The sequence below is a fragment of the Amphibalanus amphitrite genome, unplaced genomic scaffold, assembly GCF_019059575.1.
Source record: "Amphibalanus amphitrite isolate SeventyFive unplaced genomic scaffold, NRLGWU_Aamphi_draft 000805F_arrow, whole genome shotgun sequence".
Taxonomy (NCBI): domain Eukaryota; kingdom Metazoa; phylum Arthropoda; class Thecostraca; order Balanomorpha; family Balanidae; genus Amphibalanus; species Amphibalanus amphitrite.
Window position 1 is genome coordinate 52,103 of NW_024882299.1, and position 25,848 is coordinate 77,950.

The window sequence follows — 25,848 nt, forward strand, 5'->3', positions numbered from 1 at the left end:
CTCAAGAATCCTGGAAGCTGGACCATGAGGTTTATGTTGCACATGGGCCACTAAGGACCCTGCACTAGGTTTTGTCTGTAAGCACTTCAATAAATATCTATGGTTGAGCGACCAGCTGCAAGGGGCTTGATAGCTACACGAAGAGAAAACGAACCAGACTGTGTAGACATATATAGAGCAAAATCATTGCCATGGTTGTGAGGCAGGACTGGAACAAGAGACCTGGTAGCTTTTTACATTATCAATGCTATGGATTATGAAACTGTCAAACAGTGGACAGTGGTGGTTTGGAAAGTTCTTTTCTAATCTCACCTCACATATTTTCTGGGTTGTGATATGCCGGGCTTGAAGCTACTTGGAAGCTACCCACTGACCAAGTAAGTGTCAAACTTATTTGTTTTGCAATTCATCAAATCACCATTGAGCAATGAGCAATATAAGCAAACATTCCAATTTCCATGACAGTTCAACTTTTTCGTTTAGCAGGTTTTCGTCGGACAATTTTTCGTCTGCAGATTTTCGTCCGCAGACTTTCGTCTATGCATTTGTTCGTCTGTGCATTTTTAAGTCCGCGCATTATTTTCAAAGGACATTTTCCGCCTCGTCCAGACGAAAAAATGCCGGACAGAAAAATACTTAGACGAAAAATGCACCAAATTAATTCGAACAGACGAAAAAATGCAAGACGAAAAAGTCAGACGAAAATCTGCTGACGAATAACCGGCTGACGAAAAAATTGTCAGATGGAATTTTGTTCAGAGCCTTCAATCTAATGTGAATGAACAGTAAGTAAGGTTTGCGCTCGCTGATACTCTAATTCTATTGGCTTAGTCGATCAGTTTTTCTGTGAGCGCTCGCGCAAACAAGACTTAGAACATATTTTGCTTTTTATCCTAGGTATTATGCACTGTATTATGTAACTGAATGTGCAGAAAATCGAAAGCATATACCTATCCAATTCAACTTTTCCATTTCTATTAAGCCTGTAGGTTTTATTTCTGGTTTTTTATATTGCCTGAAAGAATACTTGAATGTCTGTCTTCAATAACTGTAAGGTGCTATCCTACATTCCTACTGATAAGGTAAGATTGAATTGAAAGGGACATGACAATATAAATTGCAAGGTACCTATTACCTACCTATATTTTTTACGAATTTGTCAGGTTAAAGAAGGAGAGATTGATATTATGATTCATTTTTAACTTGTGTTGAAGCTCCCCCTACCTATGTTGGTTAACGATAAAACCACCACAGTCCACAAGTTTGCCTGGTTCTGCCCCTTTAAATGTTGCTGGGCATCCATTGGCAGAATATTTAGAAGTAAGTCTGCTCATCAGAATGTTAGTTTGTTTAAGTTCTTGTTGTGGGACCCAGGACCCTGAATACTTTGGATCCTGAGATGTATTCTTGCCGTGGGACCTTGAGGACTGTGGACCCTGAACTCTGAAGTGTGTACTTGTCATGGGACCTTGGGGACTGTGGATCCTGAAATTCACACTTGTCGTGGGACCCTAGGGACTGTGGATCCTGCAATGCATTCTTGTCGTGGGACCTTGGGGACTGTGGACCCTGCAAAGTATACTTGCTATGGGACCTTGGAAACCTTGGATTCTAGAAACTGAATTTGCCATGGGACCTTGGAAACCTTGGATTCTAGAAATTGAATTTGCCGTGGGACCTTGGAAACCTTGATTCTAGAAATTGACTTTGCCGTGGGACCTTGGAAACCTTGGATTCTAGAAATTGAATTTGCCGTTGGACCTTGGAAACCTTGGATTCTAAAAATTGAATTTGCCGTGGGACCTTGAGGATCCTGGATCTTGATTTTTGGTCCCGGCACAAGTCTGGTATGGGTGTGTTATATTGTGAAGTAAGTAGTAAGTATAGCTGACCTTTGTTTCCCTTTATATATGTAGTTCAAGTTACGCTCGTTTCCCTTCACTCTGTTCTTCAATGGACACATCACGTTTGTTCCTCGCTACACTATAACCTGACGTTCTGATGAGGTGCCCGCCTTTTGAGCCTGCCAGCGTGCGGTCCTGCCACTGGCTTTATTCTGTCGAGACGCGTGTCGGGAACACGCTGACACCACGTCCGGCCGACGTCGGTGGCAGCGATGAAGCTGTCGGAGTGGCGCTCCGGTCCCGGCGGCCGACCCCGCGACCGACCTGGACCGTGGGACCGCCGCCGGACCGACCGGGGACCGCCCGCGGACCAGCCCGGGACCAGCGGCTGCGGTCGGCGGCCGCCGCTCCCGACACCGATCCCACCACCGGCCAGACCGCGGTGACGGCTCCATCGTCGCAAAAAAAAAATCGCCGCCATCCATTGCTCGGCCGGGCTACAAAGCGGTGGCGGCGCCGCGCTGGTGGTAATTGTCGGTGGGCCGCCGGCGCGGTGCGGAGCTCAGGTCACCGCACGGCGGCCACCGGTGGAGCCGGCGGCTGCGGCGGCACACCGAGCGGCAAATTACACCGGATCGGGCGCCGCCGCTCGCCGCCGTCGACGAGCTGCGCCGCGGGAGGGCGCGCCGCGATTGTCGCGCCGTGGGACCGGCCGGACGTCTCCTGGTGTCCCGCCGAGCGGCGCTGTCCGGAGGTCACTCCTCCGCGGCGCGCCGACGGCAGATCTGCCCACTTTATGCCGGACCCGCCGACACTAATGTGCACCCCGAGGCGGCGGGACATTTATCTGCTAAATGGAGCCGAGATCGGGCCAGCCCGTATACGTGAGCAGGCGGCTGCGCGCTCAAAGCGTGCTCACGCGGAGAGAGTTCGACAGTCACCACAAGGCGACCTGACAGCTCCGCATTCGCGGCCCGGTCAGAATCCGCGGTATTCGCGGCTCCATTTCCAGGGTGGCTTACGAGAACTGACGGCCTTCGCTAGGATGGAGCGATATCCGTATGCCGGGCCGAATCTGTGGCCTGAAACGGGCCCATGCTCTAATCCTCAGATGTGCAGCTGTTGCCTAGTCTCACAGCTCTCTCAGAAGTCTGAGGCTGGGCGGCGTGCCGCTGTCTCTGGCTGGCCGATTAGCAGAGGCGACTGTGGATTTATTCATCATCGATCAGAGTCCGGCATGGTAGCCGCCCCCGCCCCCGCCCTCCGGCCGCCGGCTGCCGGCCGCCACACCACACAAACAGCATCGTTTGTTACCGGTAATACGGCGGTGAGAACCGCCAACGGCGCGTCGATGGGCTGCGAGCTCCTCATCTGGTGAGTCACGGATATCGACACCGGCTCCTTACTGCCGATACCAGCCCGGTGGTGCTCTCAGCTTTGGCTTCTCAGCGGCGTCCTAGCTCCCTCTGCCCATTGGCGCCCGAGCTCCTTCCCACCGTCATCCTTACTATTTCCCATCGACATCCCAACTCCTTCCCATCAGGCATCCTAGCTCCGTTTCCAGCTCCGCTCCAGCTTTCCCAACGACGCACTAGCTCGGGGCAACAGCTGGAAATCCGCTCCCCTGGCGGTGATCAGGACTTCGCTCTGAGTCCCACCAGGACCAATATGGCGATAGTAGTGGCAGACGGCACCGGGAGTCGGCGCTGGGACTGTCTCAGCAGCAATCCTCGAAAGCCGGGCGAGACAGGGGATAGAGTCATAGCTTTCAGATGTCGCTGTGAGCTGGTTAGCAATTTCTCGCACGGAATCTGGTGAGCTCAATATGAGTCATCGAGGCTTAGGTATAAAAAATGTGGCAACGCAATGCGACCCAGCTTCCAGAAGTTCGCGTTCAGCTTAGCTGACGTTCATTGCAATATCACTATCACTAATCACTATATGGGGATACCTACTTGGTGGTCGCCCGCTCGCCTGACCTGTCATGGTAACTTTGTCGCTTACGCTATACGCCAGTTTCGAAACAAATGAACCTGTCTTTTTTACTTCTGATCTTTAGCGTCCGCTGCTATATGGCTTCTTCATTCATGTTGATGGCTCCCAAAGATCCGATTACGGTTTCTTATGGACGGCCTCTGACGGCACGCCTCAGCGTTGTGCCGCGATGTTCAGATAACATCTATACCTTGTGCACCGCGCAGATTCCTGGGACGCGGGATTCCCAAAAGATGCCTGTAATTATTGCATAGTGCATACCTTATGACCTCATCTAATGTTATTGACCAGACAACTATGTTATAACGAATACAAACTATCTGAAGGGTTCATACATGTGCTGCGGGCCTGTCTGTCTCGTCCTGATGTCACGGATGTAAAAATATCGCTCTCTCGGTGTCATGACCCCAGGGTGTCAGATACACACCCATTGTCACCGTGTCGTGTCCAATACACCGTGAGGAGCAAACTACGAGTCGTGCCACTCAGTCACGATGATGGGTTCTGATAAGGCGCTGTACGCCGCCCTATGCCACTGCAATTAGACGGTGCAGCGCATTGGAGAGGCCATTGTAGTGCTACACGGCCCATACGAACGCCAACACAATGATGAACTTGATGCTCTGGGGCTGGCATGTTTATGTTCAGTTTATTTCATACCTGATTTGTCGGACGTTGAACACGTGAATTATAGCTCCGGCTGGTGCATCATGTTTTGCATATTTTCCTCCGTCCAAACTTGCACGAAGTCTGAGATATTTTTAATGTCACTCCCAATCACAGCCACTTGAGGTCCGCATTTTGATTGTGCATTTGTAAGCATGCCCTCAAAATGCATTATCATAAATGAATGTAAAAATACGTTGAGTCTGCGGCCGGCAGACGAAACGGTACCTAGAAGTGGCGTCACTTCTTCGGTCACGACTAGTCGGATGAAGACCGGCCGATTAGGGCGCACGCCACGGCTCAGCCCGTGAGCAAAATCGTGCGGCTCGCTCCAAAAACGACACCGCTTTTCGGCCCCTGAGCCCCGCTCGCCACTCGGTGCACCTTACAGCCCACTGGCGTCGGAGCGTCGGAGTCCGGCTTCCTTATCATCAGCCGACCCACGCCACCGTCCCTTGCCGAGCGGTCCGTTGCGTCGTTCCGTGTCTAACCATGTCCAAACATAGTCCCTCCCGGGCTGGGAACCGTGGCTCACGCCGGTACAAACTACGGTCGACTACCGAGGCTGGTCACCGCTGCAATTCGTCTGTCTGGCTTCGGAGTTTGGCGTAAGCCTATAGCGTCAGCATATTATTGGGTGACGATTTTTGATTGATTGCCCGTTTAACGTTATATCAGGATCCTGATTATTCATGCCTATTGTGCTATGTTTCCGAAATGCTAATTAACTGTGTAGTTTGCATTTGAAGTTGAAAGGGATTTTTGATATTCCATTCCGTCCAATCACCATGCAGGCACTGTAGTGTGAAAAGACATGGGCGTAACGTTCAGTCTCTGTGTTTACCATCCGCTATAACGATTAACGGAGTTATTTCCTCTGCCTTGAGTGGCTAAAGCCATGTCCAGCACCAACCCTCCGCGCCCTTGCTCTCCGCCGGACCTGCCGACACCGTGTCACCGACCTGTGCCACGCAGACTTGTGACAGCTCAAGAAAAAAGTGAGCTCGCTCAGCTCAACTCCGTTTTATCCGCTCCCGCTCAGCTCCCGCTCAGTTTAACACGGCTCAGCTCAGCTCACGCTCCGCTCAAACCGGCTGTGCTCCGCTCACGCTCAGCTCAGCTCAGCTCAGTTTCCGCTCAGCTCAGGTCAGCTCAGTTTCCGCTCAGCTCAGCTCAGCTCAGTTTCCGCTCAGCTCAGCTCAGCTCAGTTTCCGCTGAGCTCAGTTTCCGCTCAGCTCAGCTCAGTTTCCGCTCAGCTCAGCTCAGCTCAACTCAGTTCCCGTTCAGCTCAGCTCAGTTTCCGCTCAATTCAGCTCAGCTCAGTTTCCGCTCAGTTAAATTCACGCTTAGATCGTTCAGTCGTTCTTTTTAAATCGGACATGCTTAACCCTCGCCCGTATAGGGGGGGTTTTTCGCGAATAACTCGCGTAAAAAGCGGCCGATCGCGACGAAACTTTCAGTACCCTCGCGATAATCAATTTTACACCTATCCTGAAAATTTCATGACCCTGACCCTAATGACCTTTGACCTGTGATCTACTTTTCGAGACCATGTTTGGCCGGAATCGCGATTCGGCGTATGTCGGCTCGCATTAGCCGCGCGTTAGCAGTCTTTTTGTGGTTTCAAGCGTTCAAACATATGTATGATGTTGCTCCCATGCATTAGGGTGGGTGTCAAGGTCACCGGAAGGTCAGGTCAAGTCATTGACCTTTGATGACCTCGATTCACTTTTTCGAGTTTTACATGTTTCTAGGCAAGTTTTTGGAGCTGAATTCGAATTTAGCAACCATTTGAACATTTACGAAGCAGTTTTGGTGCCTTCGTAACATGTTACGAAGCTGCGTCTACTTGGACTCAGACTATAGTTACATGAAATGGACTGTTCTTGGCAGTGTTATCACATGTTATCAGAGTGTGCACCCGCGATGTTAACATAACATATAGGTAAGTTCAAAATATACGAACGAAAAAAGTCTGGACGAAAAAGTTTACAGACGAAAAAATGTACAGACGAAAAAATGCCAGACGAAGAAAAGTCGGACGAAAATCTGCGGACGAAAATCTGCTAGACGAAAAAAAACGCCATGGAATCATCTCAACCCTAATATACGGCCTTGATCTCAACTAGGCGGTGTTTCACGGCCGAGAGCAGCACGCCCACGCCGCCATCCGCTCTTGGCACCCTGCCAGGAGCTGACGTTACATTTTGGGGTAGTGTTGGAACTTGGAGATAAGAGTTTGTTTATATCTCCATGGAAACCCCATTTGACACGTGTGATAGCAGCGCGCTGTTATCAGTGAAACCAACACCACCCTGATCTCAACCAAGGCAATGTCAACACCATTAGAATTCATAGTCGGTGTGTGAATAAGGGAGCTTTTCCCATATTATGGACATCAGAAGGTGAGAGTTCCAGTTAGCGCCTCTGCCCCACCCCACTTTCAATAGGATATGGTTGCTTAGCCCACATTCAACCAACGAAGAGGAACATTATTTGCTAATTCCTAATTGTAAATATTTTATGCAGAGGTAAGAACCCTTTTTGATAAAATTAATTTAAATAACTGCTTGAATAACAAAGTGAAGAATGCTGAATTGTACATTGCGGAGCAGAGTGTCAAGGCGAAGCATCAAAGCCTGACAGTAGGTATTCATCTTGCAGTCAGACTTGAAACTTGAGACTGGCTGTATTAGCCTGTAAATTGGCCAAGACCCTGGTCTTCCAATTTCCATGCAATATGGATGAAATAAATTAAGCTTGATTAGTGATTAATATTAATTTCTTTAGAGTTTTGATATTTTTAAGTGCGATCACGAAGGCAGTGTAATTGCTCACTCCATAGCTAGCTCATAGCTGAAGCATCAAATCCTGAGTTAATTTCCAAGCATGAACTGAAAAGAATTAGAACTGGATCAGCTCAGCTCAGCTAAATCAGCTCAGCTCAATCAGCTCAGCTCAGCTCAGCTCAGCTCAATCAGCTCAGCTCAGCTCAATCAGCTCAGCTCAGCTCAGCTCAGCTCAGCTCAGCTCAGCTCAGCTCGCTCAGCTCAATCAGCTCAGCTCAGCTCGCTCAGCTCAGCTCAGCTCAGCTCAGCTCAGCTCAAGCTCATTCAGCTCAGCTCAGCTCAAGCTCATTCAGCTCAGCTCAGACAGCAGCTCAGCTCAATGCATTACTGATCCGGCTCAGCTCACAGCTCAACAATTTGGCAAAATGTTGAGCCGGCTCATGAGCTGAGCTGATTTTTGAGCCGGCTCAACTGAGCTGATCACAAGTCTGGTGCCACGGCCACCACTACGTCGAGTGGCCGTGAAGGTCCACTGAGAGCCGTGACGCCATGCCTTCTGAATGCGGATTTTTGCGTCCCACCGGTAAACTGTCGGCGAAGGTCGCTCTTTGGGTGGCTGGCCGTCTCTTGCTATGAACTTGTTGAAGAGCATCGTGTCCAATGGATCTAGAGGGAATCTGCCACCTCACGTGTCCAAGTCCTCGACATAAAATATCTGCCGAAGGATGAGGCCGCCACCAGCAACGGAGCTTTGCTGGGTTCCGTTTGGGTCGAATCGGCCTGGAAACTGGAATTCCCAGGGGTGTGTTGGTGTGGGAACGTGAGCGCACAGTCACGCCAGCCTCATTGAGGAAGCGGCACTGCCGTCATCAGGTACCGCTTGCTGTCAGCGCTGACAGTGAGGATGCGGATGAAGATGTGGATCGCTCGGTGCGGTGTCTCGGGAGGTTTACTGTCCGATGTGTGATGATTTCTTGCCGGTGATGACCTTTACCGTTGTGCTATTTGATTTCCTACCTACCACAACCACAAATTTGTGGTTGTGTAATGTGTAATGCCAACCTGTTCATGAGTGAGTGTTTGCATCATGCATTCATGCATGCTCAATATCTTCATGCTTTAGTAAATGTGTTTGCCAAACATCCAAGTGTTGTTTGTGCTACAATAATTTCGCCTAAAGCCCAAAGCTGTTCGCGTTCCCATTGGCACTAGCATTATGACGACTCACCTAATATTTCTGTGTGTCCGCAGGCGGCGGCAGCCGATGTCTGAATGCTGGGTATCCTGCACGCCGACACGGGCCCGTGGGCGGGGATGGAGCCGAGCGGAGGGGGCGGCACACTGCGCTCGGCCACCGTCGAGCGCAACAAGACGGGGCCGCGAGCCAACGGCAAGCTGCCCCAGCACAGCTCGCTCTCCAGACAGATGAACCAGTGAGTCACCACCTGGGTGTGTCTGTCTGTGTGTATAGTTAGCACCCATGTGTCCTTGTATATGCGGTCCGCTTGGTCTAATGATATTGGTAACCGGATATAGCGCGGCTGTTTAAAACGTGACATTTCCCCGTCGCCAGGGTAAACAAAACGCATTTTTAACGAAAGGCACTGACAAAACTTTGACTGAATTTTACCTAAACACTTACACTTATCAGGCATCTCGTGAAGATAATGCGTCAGTGTCTCCTAAAATATCTAGATTCGAGCAAAGGCGTGACTCATGGACATACACTAAACTCACCGCTTTGACGCTGTCATAAACAGGCTCACCAAAAAAGTTTTATGTCGGCGAAAGTGACAATTTAAATCCACTCACAAACCTGTTCTGCACAGCGGACATGCCGCTATACATGAAGCGCTTATCATTCCGTGATGCGGGGAGTAGTCTCGTGTCAGTCTCATAACACAACGCCTAGCAACAGACTGATGATCTCAGCCTGCGATCTCAAAGCGGAACAGCGAAACTGCGAGAATGGGGAGCGGCGGGGGATGGGGGATAGAGGATGAAGGCGGAAGGCTGAGGTTTGGGTGGCGAGAAGCGATACGGTAAATGATTTATGATGTTTCCCGTCAGCCGCATCCAGCGGATGAGGTTGGGAGCTGAGCGCGAGGATAGATGACAGAACTTTGGCAGCGTTGTGAGAAAAGTTCGGAATTCCTCCTGCTGAGGATATCGCGGAATGCTGTTTATTTGCTCCGTTCCTGGGACCAAGAGCCCAAAGTTTGATAATAAGCCAGAGCAGCAGCGGTGAGATTTGTGAAAACTTCCCAAAGGTGGCTACATGTTACAATCGCAGGCCTCCCACGAACGATCAGTGATCGTTGATCATGAAGATTTAGAGCCCTTCTGACCGCTGGCAGTCGCTGGTGCTCGGTAGCTGGTATTCGGTCTTAATAAAACCGAATCTTTCTCTACGATCGTGTCGTGAATCAGCGAAACGGCTTCCTGCGTTACACAACAAAAGAGTCGGCCTGGGTTTGCCCATTTCGACATTAGTCGAATGGCGACGGGCAGCAGCGTCGCATTCGATTGACTCGAATTAGCTGGTCACTGTGTACACCATATTTCAATTTTATCCGAAAATTTCATCATTTTTATCTTAGGCTCTAATGCATTTTAAACAACAGAAGGAACCCATAACTGTCTTTTGTGCAGTTAACTTGAAGCCACTGCGCCGTCTGTAATTGTCTTGATTCTTAATTTGCTTGCCGCTGCACATTAATGCAGTTGCTCCTTGCGTGTCATTGCAGAGACCGCTGTGTCACGCTGTTCACTCCCAGAATATAACACGTACAAATGCGCGGGTCGCCGGACCGCTGAGCGTTAGGCAGCGAACTCATCACACGAACAATTACCTAATTTGTGCTCCAATCCCGGTGCGACCAATCGCAATGATGTGCCCACTTCCGCCCTGCGCGGGCCGCGGATGACTGGTCGGATTCCGTGTACCTGTGGCCATACTGTCTGAGCTGAGGAGTTATGTTGCGGGATATTGAGGGTGAAACTGACTGAGATTTGACGAAATAAGCACGTTGTGTTGTCTGTGGAAATTTGTGTTCCTTAATTGCTCATGGTTGTCTTATTCCTATCGCAAGCTTGTCACCGTTTTTCATGTACAAGCTGAGTGATTTTCTCTACAACATAAGCATCTGTAATTATGATGGAGAGTCTGTGTCCACGTCACTTGCTTTGCACTACACGATTTATAACGGAGAAAGATGTCTTCTGTAAATGATTGGACTTTGAATGTAATGCACCCCTCCATGACTTGGAGAATATTTAATTACCGCCTCTGCTGCTTCACTGCCGACTGCTTCCTTGTTCCCGCACCCGACGCGACGCGACCGGTGCCAGTTGCCACCCCCATGACAAGCATTTGACCCGTACCGCCACTGCAACCAGTCTCGCACTTATGCCGTCTGTGACCGGTTACCAGTGTCTGACCTGTAATGTCTATGCCCGGCGTTTGTACCGGACTATCTCTATGACCTGCGTCTATAATCCGTACTGTTTCTGTGAGTGGTAGCTAACCCGATCCGTCTACTGCCTCTGTCTCTGACCTGTAATGTCTCTGCTCCCGGTATCCGACCCGCACCGTTAATAGGTATAACCGGTGCCTCTCGCCCTTCTGCCTCTGTGACTGCTGCCCCTGACCCATGCCCTTCTCTGTGACCAGCAGCAGTCGGCTGGAGGAGTCGTTCGACGGCCCCGGCTCGGGCGGCACCCCCGTCTCCACCGTGGTCAACATGTTCTCCGAGCCGACTCACGCGCAATCGGCCCAGGACGTGATCGAGGTGCAGATCCTGCCGCAGGACTCGTGGGCCGACAATGCCACCGCCATCACAGGGAACACGTCCGACGTCTCCACATCTGTCGACGACTTCGGACGGTTCCAGAAGGCGCCGGAGCAGACGCTGAGCTTCCAGTGCCAGCGCTACCTGGGCACCACCCTGGCCGGCATCGTCAGTCTCTTCGCGTTCCTATCGCCCGTCGCCATGGTGGTAATACCCAAGACTAGCCTACTCGGACTGAAGCAGGCACAGTTGCAGTGTGGCGCAGAGTGTGACGGTATGCTGATCGCGTTCGCGTTCAAACTACTCATCCTGTTGGCGGGCACGTGGGCAGTGTTTGTGCGTGCGCCGCGCGCCACCATGCCGCGCATCTTCACGTTCCGCGCCATCGTGCTCGTACTGGTGTTTGTGTTCACGTTCAGCTACTGGCTGTTCTTCTTTGTGCGGGTTCTGGAGGAGCGCGAGGCGCTGCGCTACTACACCATCCTCGTGTTCGCCAGCTCGCTGGTGGACGCGCTGCTGTGGATCCACTACCTGGCCGTGCTGCTGCTCGAGCTGCGCCACGCGCAGCCGCAGTACGCTGTGCGCGTGGTGCGCAGTCCGGATGGCGAGTCGCGCCTGTACCCGCTAGGTCGGCTGAGCATCCAGCGAGCGGCGGCGCATGTACTGGAGCGCTACTACACAGAGTTTCCGGTGTATAACCCGTACCTGGAGCGGCTGCCCACCAAGGCGTCCAGGAAGGCCAGCAGCGTCACCAGCTACAAGTACTACGACGTGGACGGCTCGACGGCCGGTTCGACACTCCAGGTGAGGACGGGGTCGGATGATACCTACAAGGGGACCGAGGGTCGGGTGACGGGTGATGTCAAGACTTTTCAGGGATGTAGTACTGTAATGATCAAGGCGTTATTTTGTGTCTGAGGGATACGGTGATTCAAAGACCTAGAAAATAGTTCTGGAGGGAATGTCAGGCTAATTGTCATCAGAAAAAAAAACGGCTAAAGGCGATAATTGAATGCTATTCTCAACCAGAAAAATACATCTGTCGGTTGTGGGGAGGGTAGTTGCTTCGATTTTTAAAACAGAATCGCGTGAGATGGAAACAAGTGCACAGCTTAGTTACGTTGAACGTACAATTCCACCAGCGTTTATCCTCATTTCTTTCTTGCTACTATTCGCATGACTCAGTCATAATGTATTTTCATGATCGGTTAACGGACCCTCCATCTACACGGTAGCATGTTGTTGATGGAAATTCTACGTTTGACACAATACTGAACATCGACAAGCACAACAATTCGACGACTTTGAAAGTTATCGATTACCAGTAAATTAATGAGCGGTGTACTGTGAAATGGAAAGTCACTACTTGTCATGGTTCGTGCGAGGGAATGATTTAGATTCCTGCATGAAATGACCGCAAACCATCACCGGCTGCTCCAGTAGTATTAATTTCGCCTGTCCGAAATTGGCGATGACAAATTGTTACAAGGCTTAGCTCAGTCTTCAGCAAGCTTATGTACGCTTCAATATTAATTGTCATCAATCATGCTGCTTGACTGCTGTAATCGTTTCCTGACCGACTGTTTGACAACTCAAATTGCCTCGTCAATCGCACGTGTGTTGTCATACCTTCGATACCGCTGTCATTAAGTCACCGCGCGGTTTCATTCGTGGTCACACTCGGGGAGCGGTGATCCAATTAGACATCTATCGCTCCCCTCTCGGCCCTGGCCTACGATCAAAGTCGCCGCTGACCTCCCGCCTCCCGTGTGTGTGTTGCCCTCTCCGCGGGACCCACAAAAACTCACCGGCGCGGGGCCGGCTGAGCAGCGACCGAGCCCCGTCCCGGTTCGGTCCGATTCATCTCCCGATAGTGGCAATGATTAATGGAGCGGGACGCCGGATAGTGATCACGGTCCAAGTAATCGGAGCCGGCGCGGGCGGCGGCCGGCCGGCTTCTGTGCGTGGCCCGCCGCCCGACCCCCGCCGGTGCAGGTGAGCGCTGCCCCGCGCCCTGTGCCGGGTGTGCCCGTTAGCGCCGCCCGCAAAGTGCACACTGCACGACGTTCATAAGCTGCAGGCATTCGGTGCCCGACCCCTGCTCCATTTGGAGCCGTAATGAATGGAGTGGCGGTCGATATGCTGGATGTCAAAGAAAGGGTTGGGTGTAGCCCCATTTAAAAGCTATTACAAATGTTCATAACACATTGGCCATGCATATCGTCGATTCTTATCGTCAATATTCAAATTGTTAAATGGAAAAGTACGACTTTGAATCCTTCAGTTCTGCTGCTTTACAATCCACATACGGTTCTTCATGAGCGTCGTAGTCATTTACAAGACCACGACTTACCGTAAAACCACCAATAAAGTCCGCCACAGTTGGAAAAGGACGCCATGTTCGTGAATTCCGTCCCGTTTTACCAGTGAACCACCGTCACGAGGGACTCCCTTATAGCGTGGCGTGCCATGATATGACAGGACGGGCGTCCTCGCCGGACTGTCGGCGGCTCCGTGCCGTGACAGTTGAGACATGTCGTCTCCAGCGTGACATGACCCGCGGCTCAGCCGGTCCGACTTAGGCCATGTATTCCCGTGGGTGCCCCGATTTGAGGCCGTATGCGGGACACGCTCGCGGATCACAGGGATGCCGCCGCCCGGGCGAGCATCCGGTCTACTTGCTGGGGTGGCCCGATAGACGGCGTCTAGCGGTGCTCCAAATCTTTCACCAAGACTCCAGAGACCTCGCCACACTGTTTCAAACGGGGTCGACAGAGTGGCGACAAGCAACGGAGAAGCGACAGGCGACACAGTGTCAGACGAGCTCTCGCCACCATATCAGGTAGCGACATGTGCTCTCAGTCACTTCAGTCTCCCAACAAGGTGGTTATTGGCCATAGCAGAGACTGTCCCTGAGCTCTATATGTACTGCGATTCATGGTCCGGCTGATAGATAAGGCGGTGCAGCGGGTTAAAGGGACCCTCCCACCTTAACATTAGATTTGAGTTGAGATAGCCAAAATGGGGTCCCTGGCTCACAATTACCGGTTTCGGCACTCACAACATCGAGAAATGCCTTAAATCGGAAATATTGAATTTCAAAATTGCAGCATTTTGATTCAGAGGGGCTAATGCTTAGGAATACCCCTCTGAATGTGTGACGTCAACGCAGATATCTAACGATTTTTAAATGTTTGACTAAAACGTTTTGTAGCACGTGGTGGTATATGCTATTTGCGCGCAACATCTGCCGCAAACGCCGCACTTCTAAAATAAAGTCGCTAGAAACAGCGGAGATCCCAAAAAAGTAAACAAAAGTAAAAGTCTAATATCTTGAAAACCGGTGAATATTTTTCGGTGAAATTTGGTAGATATTCGTTTTCGCTCTTTCTGAACCGAGCGACATCACTTTCATGCCAATTCATAAACTTTTTTGAAGGTGGGAGGGTCCCTTTAACATCAGTTGTGTCGTATCGTTTTGCCAGAATCGGCCGTCGTTGAGTACAATGAAACTTGAAAGGAGGGCGGGGTTGAACACCCATTGGAGCACATTTGGTGTGTCAGCAGTGGTCAAAGGCCGGTGGCCTGTGATCAGTGACCGGTGGTCGATGGTCGTTGGCCACTGATCAGAGATCAGTAGCCGGTTGGCCACTGATCAGAGATCAGTAGCCGATGTGTTGGGTGTGGCAAGTGCAGACAGATGGTGGATGGTCAGTGCTCGGTGGTCAGTGGTCAATATCCGATGCGATGGGAAATGATAGATTACCGGTGGTTAGTGGTTGGTTGACGGTGGTCAGCTTGGTGGTCGATAGTCGGTGGCCATTGCCGGTCAACGCCCAGTGGTCAGATGGCCAATGATCAGTAATAGGTGGCCACTGGCCAGCCGACCCCGTCCCCCCTCCGTCCACTGCCTGTCTGTCCGGAAGTGATAGCGCTGTATCAGGCCCGGGCCGTCCGCTCGTGCCAAGTTGTGCCTCAGGGGAGCTGACTGGGCAGCCGTCGCGCGGCGTCTCCCACCCTCTCTCCCTCCTCCACCCCTCTCCCCGGGGAGGTGGGGAGCGGGCTGTTGGGTTTTTATGGCCGACCGCGCGCGGAATGAGGCTGCGTTTAGTGCTCGCGTCCTCAGTCCCGCTCCACGGACCTGCCGCCGTCAAAGAGCGATGGAGCGTCACGCAGTGGCAGAGGGCTGTCAGCCATTAAAACGTCGAGTGCTGAGCACGTCAATTTCTACGGAACTGACAGGCATAGGTACTGAGTTGTCCCAATCTGTTGGGCTGAGCTGTTGACGGTGGCACGCCGCTAGCTCGGAGCCATAGTTCCTGTCCTTCATCATGAGCCTGACTATGCTGGCTGCTCAAACAGTGCACTGGAAGTCTGCTGATGTGTCAGCGGGCCGCTGTGCTCTGCGGTAGGCAGAGCAGCCGAGTGCTCACTGGGACGTGCTGCGCCCAGCTGATCGGCGGCCTCATTTGGACATACCGGTCCGACAGCCGGCTCAGCTCGGCACAGTGCTCTGCATGATACGGCACGGAGGCCGGAGATCTCTGCCGGTAACGAACCGCTGCGCTGCTCGACACGCCCACCCGCGGGTGGTGGACGGGAGGGGGATGGGAGTGGACAGCGACGACGGCGGGAGGTGGAAGGGAGCAATGGACGGCACCGACGCGACCCAGGGCGGCGGGCGGTGGGCGGTAAACTTTGGACGGTGAGTCAAGCACTGAACCGCCCGCCCGGACTCCCGCCTGCCCCGTTCGTAACGAGCCGACCGGCGCCCAGCCGAGCGCCGCCAGCTGGCCAACCGGGCCGTCACGACTTCCCACGGCCACCGGTCACGTGACACAGTGCTGAGAGCCGTCCGGCGGTCACGTGGGCGGCCGCGTATAATGGAGAGCGGGCTGAAGACGACGAGTTTTTGTTCGGGAGGAAGGACAGAAGGCGAGCGGCTGTTGTGGTAGCGGGGAGGGGAGCGGCGAGCTGTGACGGTTGGATTAGAGGGGGACCACAACACAAAACATCGTGCGGTGGAGTGAATAGCTGCAGTAGCCTCATGGGCGCCGATGACCGTGAAGTCAAAACTCCAATCATCATAACGAGCTGCGTCAGCTCTCCGAGAATAAACTGAGAGCAGACTGAGACAGAGCGCCTGAGACGAGGCTTTACTGCGGCTGTTTGGGGCCTGAAATGGACCATGCCCCCGGATTACGCGAAACATTTCTTCGCGTAAAATCCTCCTGATTGGGTTGAATGGCCCCGACTCATTGATCTGAGCCCAGGAGCCGCGTCGGTTCGGCCAGCCACTCCGTCGAACCCCGTCCAGTCACGGCGTGGCCCGCTCGCCGGTCAGACGTGCCTTCACGGACTGTCGGCGGCCACTCCGCGGTCAGAGCAGTCCCAAAAACTGGACGGCGTCGCCGGCCCGCCTCTGATCGATCGCCTGTCATCGGCTCGGTTCGCCGCGGCGGCTGATACAGGGGTGACAGTAGAGTGACCGGACTGCTACTGGCCAGGAGAAATGCCACGGCGGTTTGATAAAGGGGGACAATAGAGTGACCGGCGCGGCTACTGGTCTGGAGAAATGGCGAACCAACGGCTACAGCAGCGGAAGGGAGTCCTCCCAGAACAGAGGCATAAAGAACGCGTCTTTTTGATGGACTCGTTCAACCCTCAGTATGAAAATAAAATAAAAAGTTAAGCGAATGAAAAACACGCCTGCATTGCCAAAGTAATAAGAACTGAGCGATACACATTTTGTGTTGACAGGTCAGTGATCTGTCGCATCAGGTAATGGATCATAATTCGTAAAAAGCTTCGCTTAGTGGGCACCCGGGACCCTGGCCCTCCATTACAATTTTTGAAAATAAAATGAATTTTATTTACATACGGCGGAAGAGGCCAATACACTTCTTGCAGTCATATTTTCCCTCCGCCGTTTGAAATAATAAGTAGGCTCTTTGCCTTTATTATTTCTAGCTCGTAGGTGTAGAATTCCCATCAGGCATCAAAAGTTCACTATCGACCCCGAATTCATATCGTGTCGTTTCAACACTGTTTTCCTACTATATGCAGCCGATACCGCCGTCGCCGTACTGTTGCATGCATTGCACATACCGGGTCTGTGGGCGCCCTGTCTGCACACAGTCCTCTGGATTCGGTCCGCCCGAGTCGGATGGCGTGCCACTGACCATTGTCCGTCTGTCTGTCTGTCTGTCTGTCGGCGCAGGCCGGTTGAGGACTTTCCTCGTGTGGGTAGCCGCGTAGTGCGACTGGGGCCCGTGCAGGGGTGGCCACGACAGCCCGCAGCTGGTCGCGCGACTGGCTGCGACAGCTCGGCAGAGCTCTGACGGATTGGCTGCGCTAGCTAGCTGATGACTGCGTTGATTGGTACCACTGCGGTCGACAAGTGATTGATACCGAGCTCTGGCATACGTTCAGGTGGCGTTTTGGAGGTTATTTGAGTAATTCGCTGCATGTGCTCGATCAATGACCAGTTTATCGGCAGAATTGGTCACGGCAGGGCGATCAACACTTTTCAGTTGAGCTACCAAGAATCGTTTATTGGTCAGATAGTGATGCGCGCTACGGAATAACTGAATATTTTGCTTTGATCTATCCGATGTTAGGCTATGCCGCTGGTCGCTGGCCGATCATTGATAGGCAGAGTTTAAGCATTCAGTCGTCAGTGAGATGGTGTCAGACTCACGTCGCTCGAACAGCCCTCACTCATCACACAATCACTGTTGCTATGGATACATTACGTGCTAAATTTGCATGCTACCGCCACCAATGAGCGTCAAATTCTGATGGTGATGGCTCCTTATTACAAGGCTTACATTGGGGCGTGTTCTGTTGTCGTTTTTGGATATTGCGCGGATTACCGCCCAAAGATTCAAACGTTAAGCCTGTTAGGAATGTCCCTGTTGAAGGGATCAGATTCCGGCGAAACTGCATGCTTCTGACCAGCCAGTGGCGGATCCAGGGGGTGGGGCAAAATGGGCATTTGCCCCCCCCCCCCAAACAGCATAATTTTAACATTACGCCTATGGACGATGCATGGAAAGAATCGATAGATTGTTATGGTTTGCCCCCCCAAAAAAAAACTCTGAGCTGGATCCGCCTCTGTGACCAGCCGAACATTTTAAACGTATTTCTGTCGGAATTGCTGATATATAGTTATTCAGTTTATTTTGCGTGAACCATTCGTAGCTTGGGAGTCTTTGTTGTATGTACGGTTGATTTGTTCCTCGATAGCTGTGCGCAATAAGTAGCTTGTTATTGTTCTTTTACGCCCACCAGACAGGTGCTCATGGGTTAGTAGTTATAAGTCTCTTGAAAACTGATAATTAACTTATCGATTGTGTAAGCACGACCCTAGCCGTGGCAGCCATTGTGCCGAGGCTGTTTTTCTTCTATTCAGGTGCCGTGTGAGCCTGACGCCAAGGAGATGATGTATTGGTCAAGTGTGTAGATGAACGCTCCAAACCACTATCTCAAATAGTCCAGACTGGAATAGGGTGGCTCCCAGCGAGAAGGCTCCTTTAATTAGACTTCGCGGATATTTTTTTGTGGGGAGGGGGCTGTTGGTCGTGAGTATCGGGCTGGGCTTGTTCGGGTCGGATATCTCGGGTGTTCCGGGCTTCTAATTGAACTCGTGGCTTTTTTGTGGAATCGTTGTTTGCCAGGTGCCAATGCCGGGCACCCAGCATTTTCTCATTACGGTATAAATTAAACCTTGCTTTACAATATAACGGCGTAAGCTTGGGCGTAAGTATCAAGGACGTATTTCATCTCGCCTTTTACGTAATGCTAGCTCGCCTTTGTCACTGGTTTGGTTTGTCGTTTTCCTCTGTTCACATTTCATATCTCTGCGCGTTCAACATTCCACAATCCACATCTTCCCTCTATTATGTGTCCAACTTCTCCATTTACCTTCACTTTCATACGCACCGGTAAACGTAAGGTGGCGTTGAGGTAAGATTGTAGATTTAGGGCAAGGGGTCAATTTAACCTTTTTATATTCATTTACGAATGACCATCATACGTAGAAGAATAAGAGTGGAGTCGTCAAATAGTGTCCTTAGAATGACAACCCGTCCCCTTTCCTCCACCTCTTCCGACGTAACGGCATGTCCTGGACCAATGTGGGCACTTCTCCTACGCGTTGTGTGATCAGGCCACAGTTCTAATTTAAGATCTTCACAAAGGCCTGCTCATAGAAGCCGAGTTGAAAACGTAGGGCGATATTGGTTGCAATGAGTATTCTGGTCTGTCAGACCCAGACCGTTGAAGGCGGAGTTACGGTCAGAATGAGTGGTTTTATTGCCGCTCCTGAATTACCCAATGGCGAGGAGCTAGTTTGTAGACGAATTATTCCGCCGTCTTAAAATCGTAACAAACGGTTGAGTTGGAATTTAATTTTTGCTCTAGTAGATTATTACTGAAGGGTACAGGGTTGTATACGACTCAATCAATAGCAATCAATTCAATCACGACAAATTTGGGAAACCAATCAAATCAATCAAGTCAGAGCAGTTTTCGGGAATTGATTCAATCGACTCAAACGCGACAATGAAAGGAATCAATCAACTCAATCAAACGACTCAAACCAAGATATACATTAGGTTTTTTGCCCCACCAACTTGGAAAAGTGTCCATAGCAGTCTGGTGTTATATAATACTGAACGAGGCCGGTGTAAATAAATTTTCAAGACCGAGGTCCTTACTGGATTTTTGAACGAGGCCGAAGGCCGAGTTCAAAAATCAGTAAGGACTGAGGTCTTGAAAATTTATCACCGGCCGAGTTTGGTATGTATTTTACTGTATGCCAACGATAAATTTATTTTCTGGACCGAAGCTCTTAGCCGACTTAGGAACGAGACCATCCCAAAATGTTGGCTTAAGTGCATTCTGGTAATGCATTTTTGACCGTGGTCAATTTGCTTACACCAGTTATTACCACACCCCTCTGGCTAATGTATTTGAATAGGCCAGGCATACAGTAAACCTACCTACCTACCTACCTACAGAAGAAACAAAAATATTGTCATTTAAAATTATAAATTGCCATGCCATTCAAAGTTTCTATGTAATAAGGAAGGATACCTAGTGATGGACAGGTGGATCATGATATTGAGGTTCAATGGGTAGAATTGGAGCAGAAGTTTCATTTAATGGGTGCAAAATAACCCAGTAGTTGACTTCAACAAACGCCCCTTAACCCAAATCACCACCTTTCACCTAAAAGTTGTCAATTTAATTTTGGCCATATTCCAGCTAAGTCATCAGGCCATCTACCCCATGTAAAGCCCCCGTCTGTCTCTTATGTGAGTTATGCGGAGCTCTTCTGAATTGAACCCTGAACATAATGAACCTAGCTAGGTTACATGCCACACTGACACCATATTGATATGAAAGTGTTGAAAATGTGCTATAAATTTGACAACTTCATTAGGTATGCTTTATGAAGACAGCAGGAAAGCAGGTAGGTAGGTACCTACTTACCTGCCTAGATGTGTCACTGGCTACCAACAGTACCAACAAGGAAATGGAAAGGACAGGGACTCTGGAACTACAGGATAAGTTAAGGACAAAGGAAGAAGAACAAGGAAAATTAAAAGCCGTTGGTGCGACTGCGAAAAAACAAAGAAAACGTTTTGCCAAGAAGTATGCTAAGCTTTTATAAATCATTATTCTTCGTCTTTTGATTTTTTGGTAAGATGACGTCATTGATTATCATGTAGTATGGTAGATCATCATAAAATAAATCGGTTGTACACAACTGTCGGCCAAATGTCACGTGACATTTGACCTTGACTCGGCACCAAAATTTGATGACAAATACTGCGCGGTTGATACATTTGATGGCGTCAACAAACTGCTTGCTCCAAATCTTATACAATTTTAAGCAGGCCCATGTCGTCCCCTATCTCTCTGCGTGTCCACTAACACGAATGACGTCACGCATGTGGGCGGAGCTATGGGCGGAGCCTAACGCACGCGGCAGTCCAAGCCGCCATATTTGAATTTATATTTTAATAGAATCTTGCCGATATTTTGGGTGAAGTCAATTTATATGGATAGCTTGGTGACAGTTTAGCTATACGAATAATAATTTATTATGGATGTGCGTATATTCAGCTTGGAATTGCAATTAAAGTTCCGCACCGCATAGATTCGAACTCGGGACCTTTGGAATACTGCGCGGGCACGCTAACCACTACACTACCGCGACCGCGCGGCGGCCGGCGGCAGGGAGGCTGCGGAGACATGGGGGGACATTTTACGCTTTTGTGAAAAAAGCAAAAGATTTAGCGAAAAACACGTAATAGATAACTTGCAGAAAAATGTCTGCTCTTTCAGACAAGATACTTAAGTTTGATATATCTTGTGCAGACTTCATTCTACAGTGCTTCGAAAATCACTCATTTACATGGGGATTGAACGGGGCTTCGAGACTTGACTCCAAATGACGTCACGAGCTGACGTCACGAAAAGGTAGAATCGCCGGACGACCCTACCTGGTATATAGGGCCTTGATTTTAAGCTTGTATCAGATTTTCAATCTTTTCTCTTGTATTTTGCTGTGACCTGCCTAGTATTTTATTGCAGATTGCAGAGCTCTTACTCTGATTCAGTTTTGTGTTGCTGCAAGATGTAGGTACATTTAGGAGGTTTCCAAGAGAGGAGAAGATGAGGGTCGCTTGGGTGAGGGCTGTCAGGTAAGATCCAGATGTGTCCTTGGTAAGATCCAGATGTGTCCTTGTTAGCTGTATTGATAAATGCAATACATTATGTAGTAATGATAAATGTAATAAATGTTATGTAATGACAAGCACAAACCAGGAGCTTTTACAGCCCAATGATCACCATAGGCAAAGATTCCATTTCTCGTCCTGAAAAGTGCCTTCTTGAGGAATTTGCTGAGGAATGCAGCCATGTCATCGTCAGCTAATCAGCATTGGCATGCTGCTAACAGCCAATGGGTTTGAATTTTACAACATGATTAATCAATGCAAGCTTCCGCGTCAAACAATATTTTCTATAGAATATTGGGTAGTTGTAAAGCAGGCGTCACACTACTTTTTGCAATGAAGGAGAGGTGCTATACCCAGAGATGCTTTCTAATTGAACCAAGCCAAAACAAACCTAACTAAACCTGACCTAGCCATACCTACAACCTAAACTCTACAACCTAGGTACCTACAACTTAGAACCTACAACCTAACCTACAGCACCTCTCCTTGGTTGCAAAAAGAAGTGTGACGCCTGCTTTACTACTACCAAATATAGTTCTTCTTTTATTAAAATACAGAAAATATTATTTATATAAAGGTTTTATTTTTGTGCTGATCATAATGAGCATAACAAATCAAATCCATTGCATAAAACTAATTACAGGAAAGAGAACATGAAATCCATTAAAAGCTTATCATGTTTACCACAAGTTACCTAATGAAGGTAATGCTTTGACCTGGTAATCCGTTGAGTGTAATGCCGCAGGCAGCTCTAAGGGATGTGTTGGGATGGGTAAGGAAAATATTTTTGGTTGAAGAGGTGTGTTATAGGCTACAGGCCAAATGCATACCTCTTTAACAAAAAAAGAGAAAAGATGTAGGTACTCTTACCTAGCATATATTCCAGTTACTATGTACAAAAAAGACGTGCTACGAATGTTGCTAGCGAACCACTGTAGGTTGGGTTAGTTAAGGTTTGACCATGTTCTGAAGCATTGTAAATAATCATAATTGTTCACTCTTAGCACCTCACATTGATATAAAGCCAATTAACTACATTTTGATTGCTAGGTGAGGATGTCAACCTTCTGATTCTGGATTCTGGAGCCAAAATAACATGATACAGTGTCAGTGATACCATCTTGTTTAGAAGCTGTGGCTGTGCTGTCTGAGTCAATATCTTACCTCTAAACACAAGGCATTTTGTATGTAAAAGTCCACATGCAAGAACAGTATGCCAGTTGTTACATTTGTTGCATCTGTCATTTACAGACGTGCAGATGCAGTTCCCAGGAGCACTTCCCAGCTCTGTTCCTGTCATTTTGAGGAGGGCAGCTGCATCCCAACACTCTTCCAGTACAACGGGACATCGGGTACCAGATTGCTCATTTCCGGTAAGCACTAGCCACTTAACTTCATTGTTTGAGTCCAACTCATATGCCAGGTTGCTTACCATACCAGTATATGCATAGTAATGATGCAAGTCTTGAGCCTACGGGCCCGGGCGGTGTTTCACGGGACGCTGCTACCACGCTGCTATCAAATTGCGCGAGCTGACGTCACACTTGTGGTAGTGTTGGAGCAATGGGCCTGTTCATGTCTCCATGGAAACCCAATTTGACACGTGTAAAAGCATCGTGCTGCTATCACCGGTGAAACAGGGCCCCGGTGTCGGGCTTAAAATCGGACCCGCCGGACTTTTGCCGGGCCTAAGCTCGAGGAGGCCGGGCATATGCCGGGCTCGGCAAGGGCTTGCCTGTGTTAAAGGGACAATGCCACCTTCCAAAAAGTTAATAAATTGGCATAAAAGTGATGTGCCATAAATCAGAAAGAGCGAAATTTTTAGGTTTACATTTTGCACGAAGCCATCAAAGCGATGCAGCAGGCTAGTCATATGTATTACTTGTTGCACACTCATATCTTGGGCAAAATGTATTGATGACAAGTGGAAGAAGTGGAAAAAACGGTTTTAGCCTTTATTTGTGTATTATGTGTATACCTGTCAGCGCAGTGTGGAAGTTGAAATTGTTGGTTTGGTAAATCTTCATAAAAAAACATAATAGTTGTGGTTCAGTTCAAAGTTGATTCAAATTCACAAACTCAGTTTTTGTGATGTGGTTGCAGGTCGCCTGTGCTACACCAAGCTCAGAAAGGGAAAGCGGATCACACAGCCACCATCAGCGCGCTAGAACTCCAAGGAGGATCTGCGAGCGGCGCGCCAGGCGCCGTCGGAGCAGCCCCTGGTAGCGACAGCCGCCGCGCCGTCGGAGCAGTCCCTGGGAGCCACGGCCAGCCGCTGTCGGAGCAGCCTCTGGGAGCCGGCCGGCCGCCGTCGGAGAGGCCTCTGGGAACTTACCTGTAACTGACTGCGGCTGACGTGTGTGTCCGTGTGCGCGCGTGTGTGTGTGCGTTTCCACTGGCAGTGATAGTGACAGGTGAACGGTGTTCATGACCGATGGCCGGCGGTCTTTGTTGTTATTCTGATAATACGTATGAGACATTGTTTTAATATGTTTTGTTCTGAAACGTTTCCAAAAACTGAATCACTTCATTATCATTCTACTTAATTAAAGCATGTTTACCAGATAAAAGGATTTGCAAATCAAAGGAAGTAAAATTGTGTGAAAATTTACTCAGTTGCGCAGCTAGCCAACACACATTTGCTACTGTCAGGCCGCTATGGAACATGTTCAAAGTAGCTCAACGTATTGAATGACTCACTGCTCCCCCCCCCCCCCCGCCAACGTTGGCGCGCATTGGGCGCGGGCACAAGAGTGGTATCAACGACCGCCGTCTTGAGCTGCACCAGGGTCTGCTGGCTCTTCGTCATGTATGGTGCATTGTTCAGATATCCCCGCTGCACGCTGTACGCTGTACGCCACTGTTTCGTTATAATATTTTCTGCTCGATTTGTTTGAAATATGGAAATATGTATAGACACTGGATGTGCAAAGCGTCCGTGTAGGACATCTACTTGTTTCAAACTGTCCCGGAGCATCCATGTTTCGGAAGTGCACGGCGTCGATGATGGCGAAAACGAGAGGTGCAATAATGTTGTAGCGGAACACCGGGACTGCACACAACTCACTGCAGTTGTCGACGTTTACACCGAATTATCTTGCTCAGCTCAGGTTGGCTTTGAAAACGGCAGGGTCATCGGGCGGGCTTAAAGGCGGTTAATACAGAGGACGGGATGGAGTGAAGGTTCCCGTTCAGGCGGTAAAGGGGGGGGGGGCGTCAAAATACCGGACTGTGACCCCTCAACGTGCGGCCGCCTCCCCCCTCCCCCAACTTTCATGACAACCATGTTAAGGACGGGCGTACAACTGTAAGCACACGTTGCATTTCGGATGTTGTGCCTGTAACAAATGCAAAGTTTTGCATTTTTTGACAATCAAAGCTCATTTCCTCCCAGCGAAGTAGATATTGAAACAATTTTTGAAGAGTTGATCTACCATTTGCCTATTCCGGCGACCGCCATAAAAGCCTCAAAAGCGTGTGAAATTCAATGGGCCTGAGCTGGGCTGGGTTCGGCGCCCATGGGCCCCGCTTGGGATGGGCTGTGTTCTGTGGGTTGGCTGGCCCGTGACGAACACTGCACCCTCGAGCCCGGCATAAACTAAACATGGCCGGTTCATAGTATAAAAGTCCGGCTGAGCCTTCTTTCAGCTTAGCAGCAGCATTCTAGTATTTGCAGATACCGTGCATGTTTCATACAAGACACAATTATACCTACAGATTCGCCCATGACAACCCCGATTCGTTGTTTGCCCGCATCAATAGAACGGAACACCTATCAACTACTAGCTCCAGCATAAACGTATCAACATGGATGCTCGTATAGTCCTATTTACCTTCGTATCCATATTTGATCTAACTGCTCTTTCTGGCACAGTTCAACACAAAACCTTAGTTTGTTGTCTGGAATAGATCAGAACAATACCTATGGGTGTTGTTGGTAGGTAGTTAAAAAGTAATACCTAACGGTAACGGGTGACCTAATACACCGATCACTTCCACTCATCGGTTGCAG

The 25,848-nt window shown here is 49.7% G+C and overlaps 1 protein-coding gene and 1 long non-coding RNA gene across 5 annotated transcripts in view; both read left to right on the top strand.

Moving 5' to 3' along the window:
• LOC122366420 (vang-like protein 1) overlaps positions 1 to 25,848 on the top strand; it is a 91,438-nt gene that overhangs the window by 29,154 nt on the left and 36,436 nt on the right. Inside the window, exons 2-3 of one of the 2 annotated variants that reach the window (XM_043338666.1) lie at positions 8,546 to 8,727; positions 10,971 to 11,889. In XM_043338666.1, the coding sequence (XP_043194601.1) occupies positions 8,567 to 8,727; positions 10,971 to 11,889 (1,080 nt within the window). In that variant the 5' untranslated portion in view covers positions 8,546 to 8,566. Of the gene's footprint in view, positions 1 to 8,545; positions 8,728 to 10,967; positions 11,890 to 25,848 lie in introns of both variants that reach the window. The other variant, XM_043338665.1, reaches the window with a different exon arrangement.
• Positions 21,619 to 24,784, top strand: LOC122366422. 3 transcript variants are annotated; one of them, XR_006253887.1, is made up of 4 exons: positions 21,619 to 21,628; positions 21,717 to 21,800; positions 23,088 to 23,209; positions 23,940 to 24,784. It is a non-coding gene; the product is annotated as an uncharacterized LOC122366422 (long non-coding RNA). The 3 variants fall into 3 exon arrangements; XR_006253886.1 differs by lacking the exon at positions 21,619 to 21,628 and adding an exon at positions 21,638 to 21,654; XR_006253885.1 differs by having other exon boundaries at positions 21,624 to 21,800.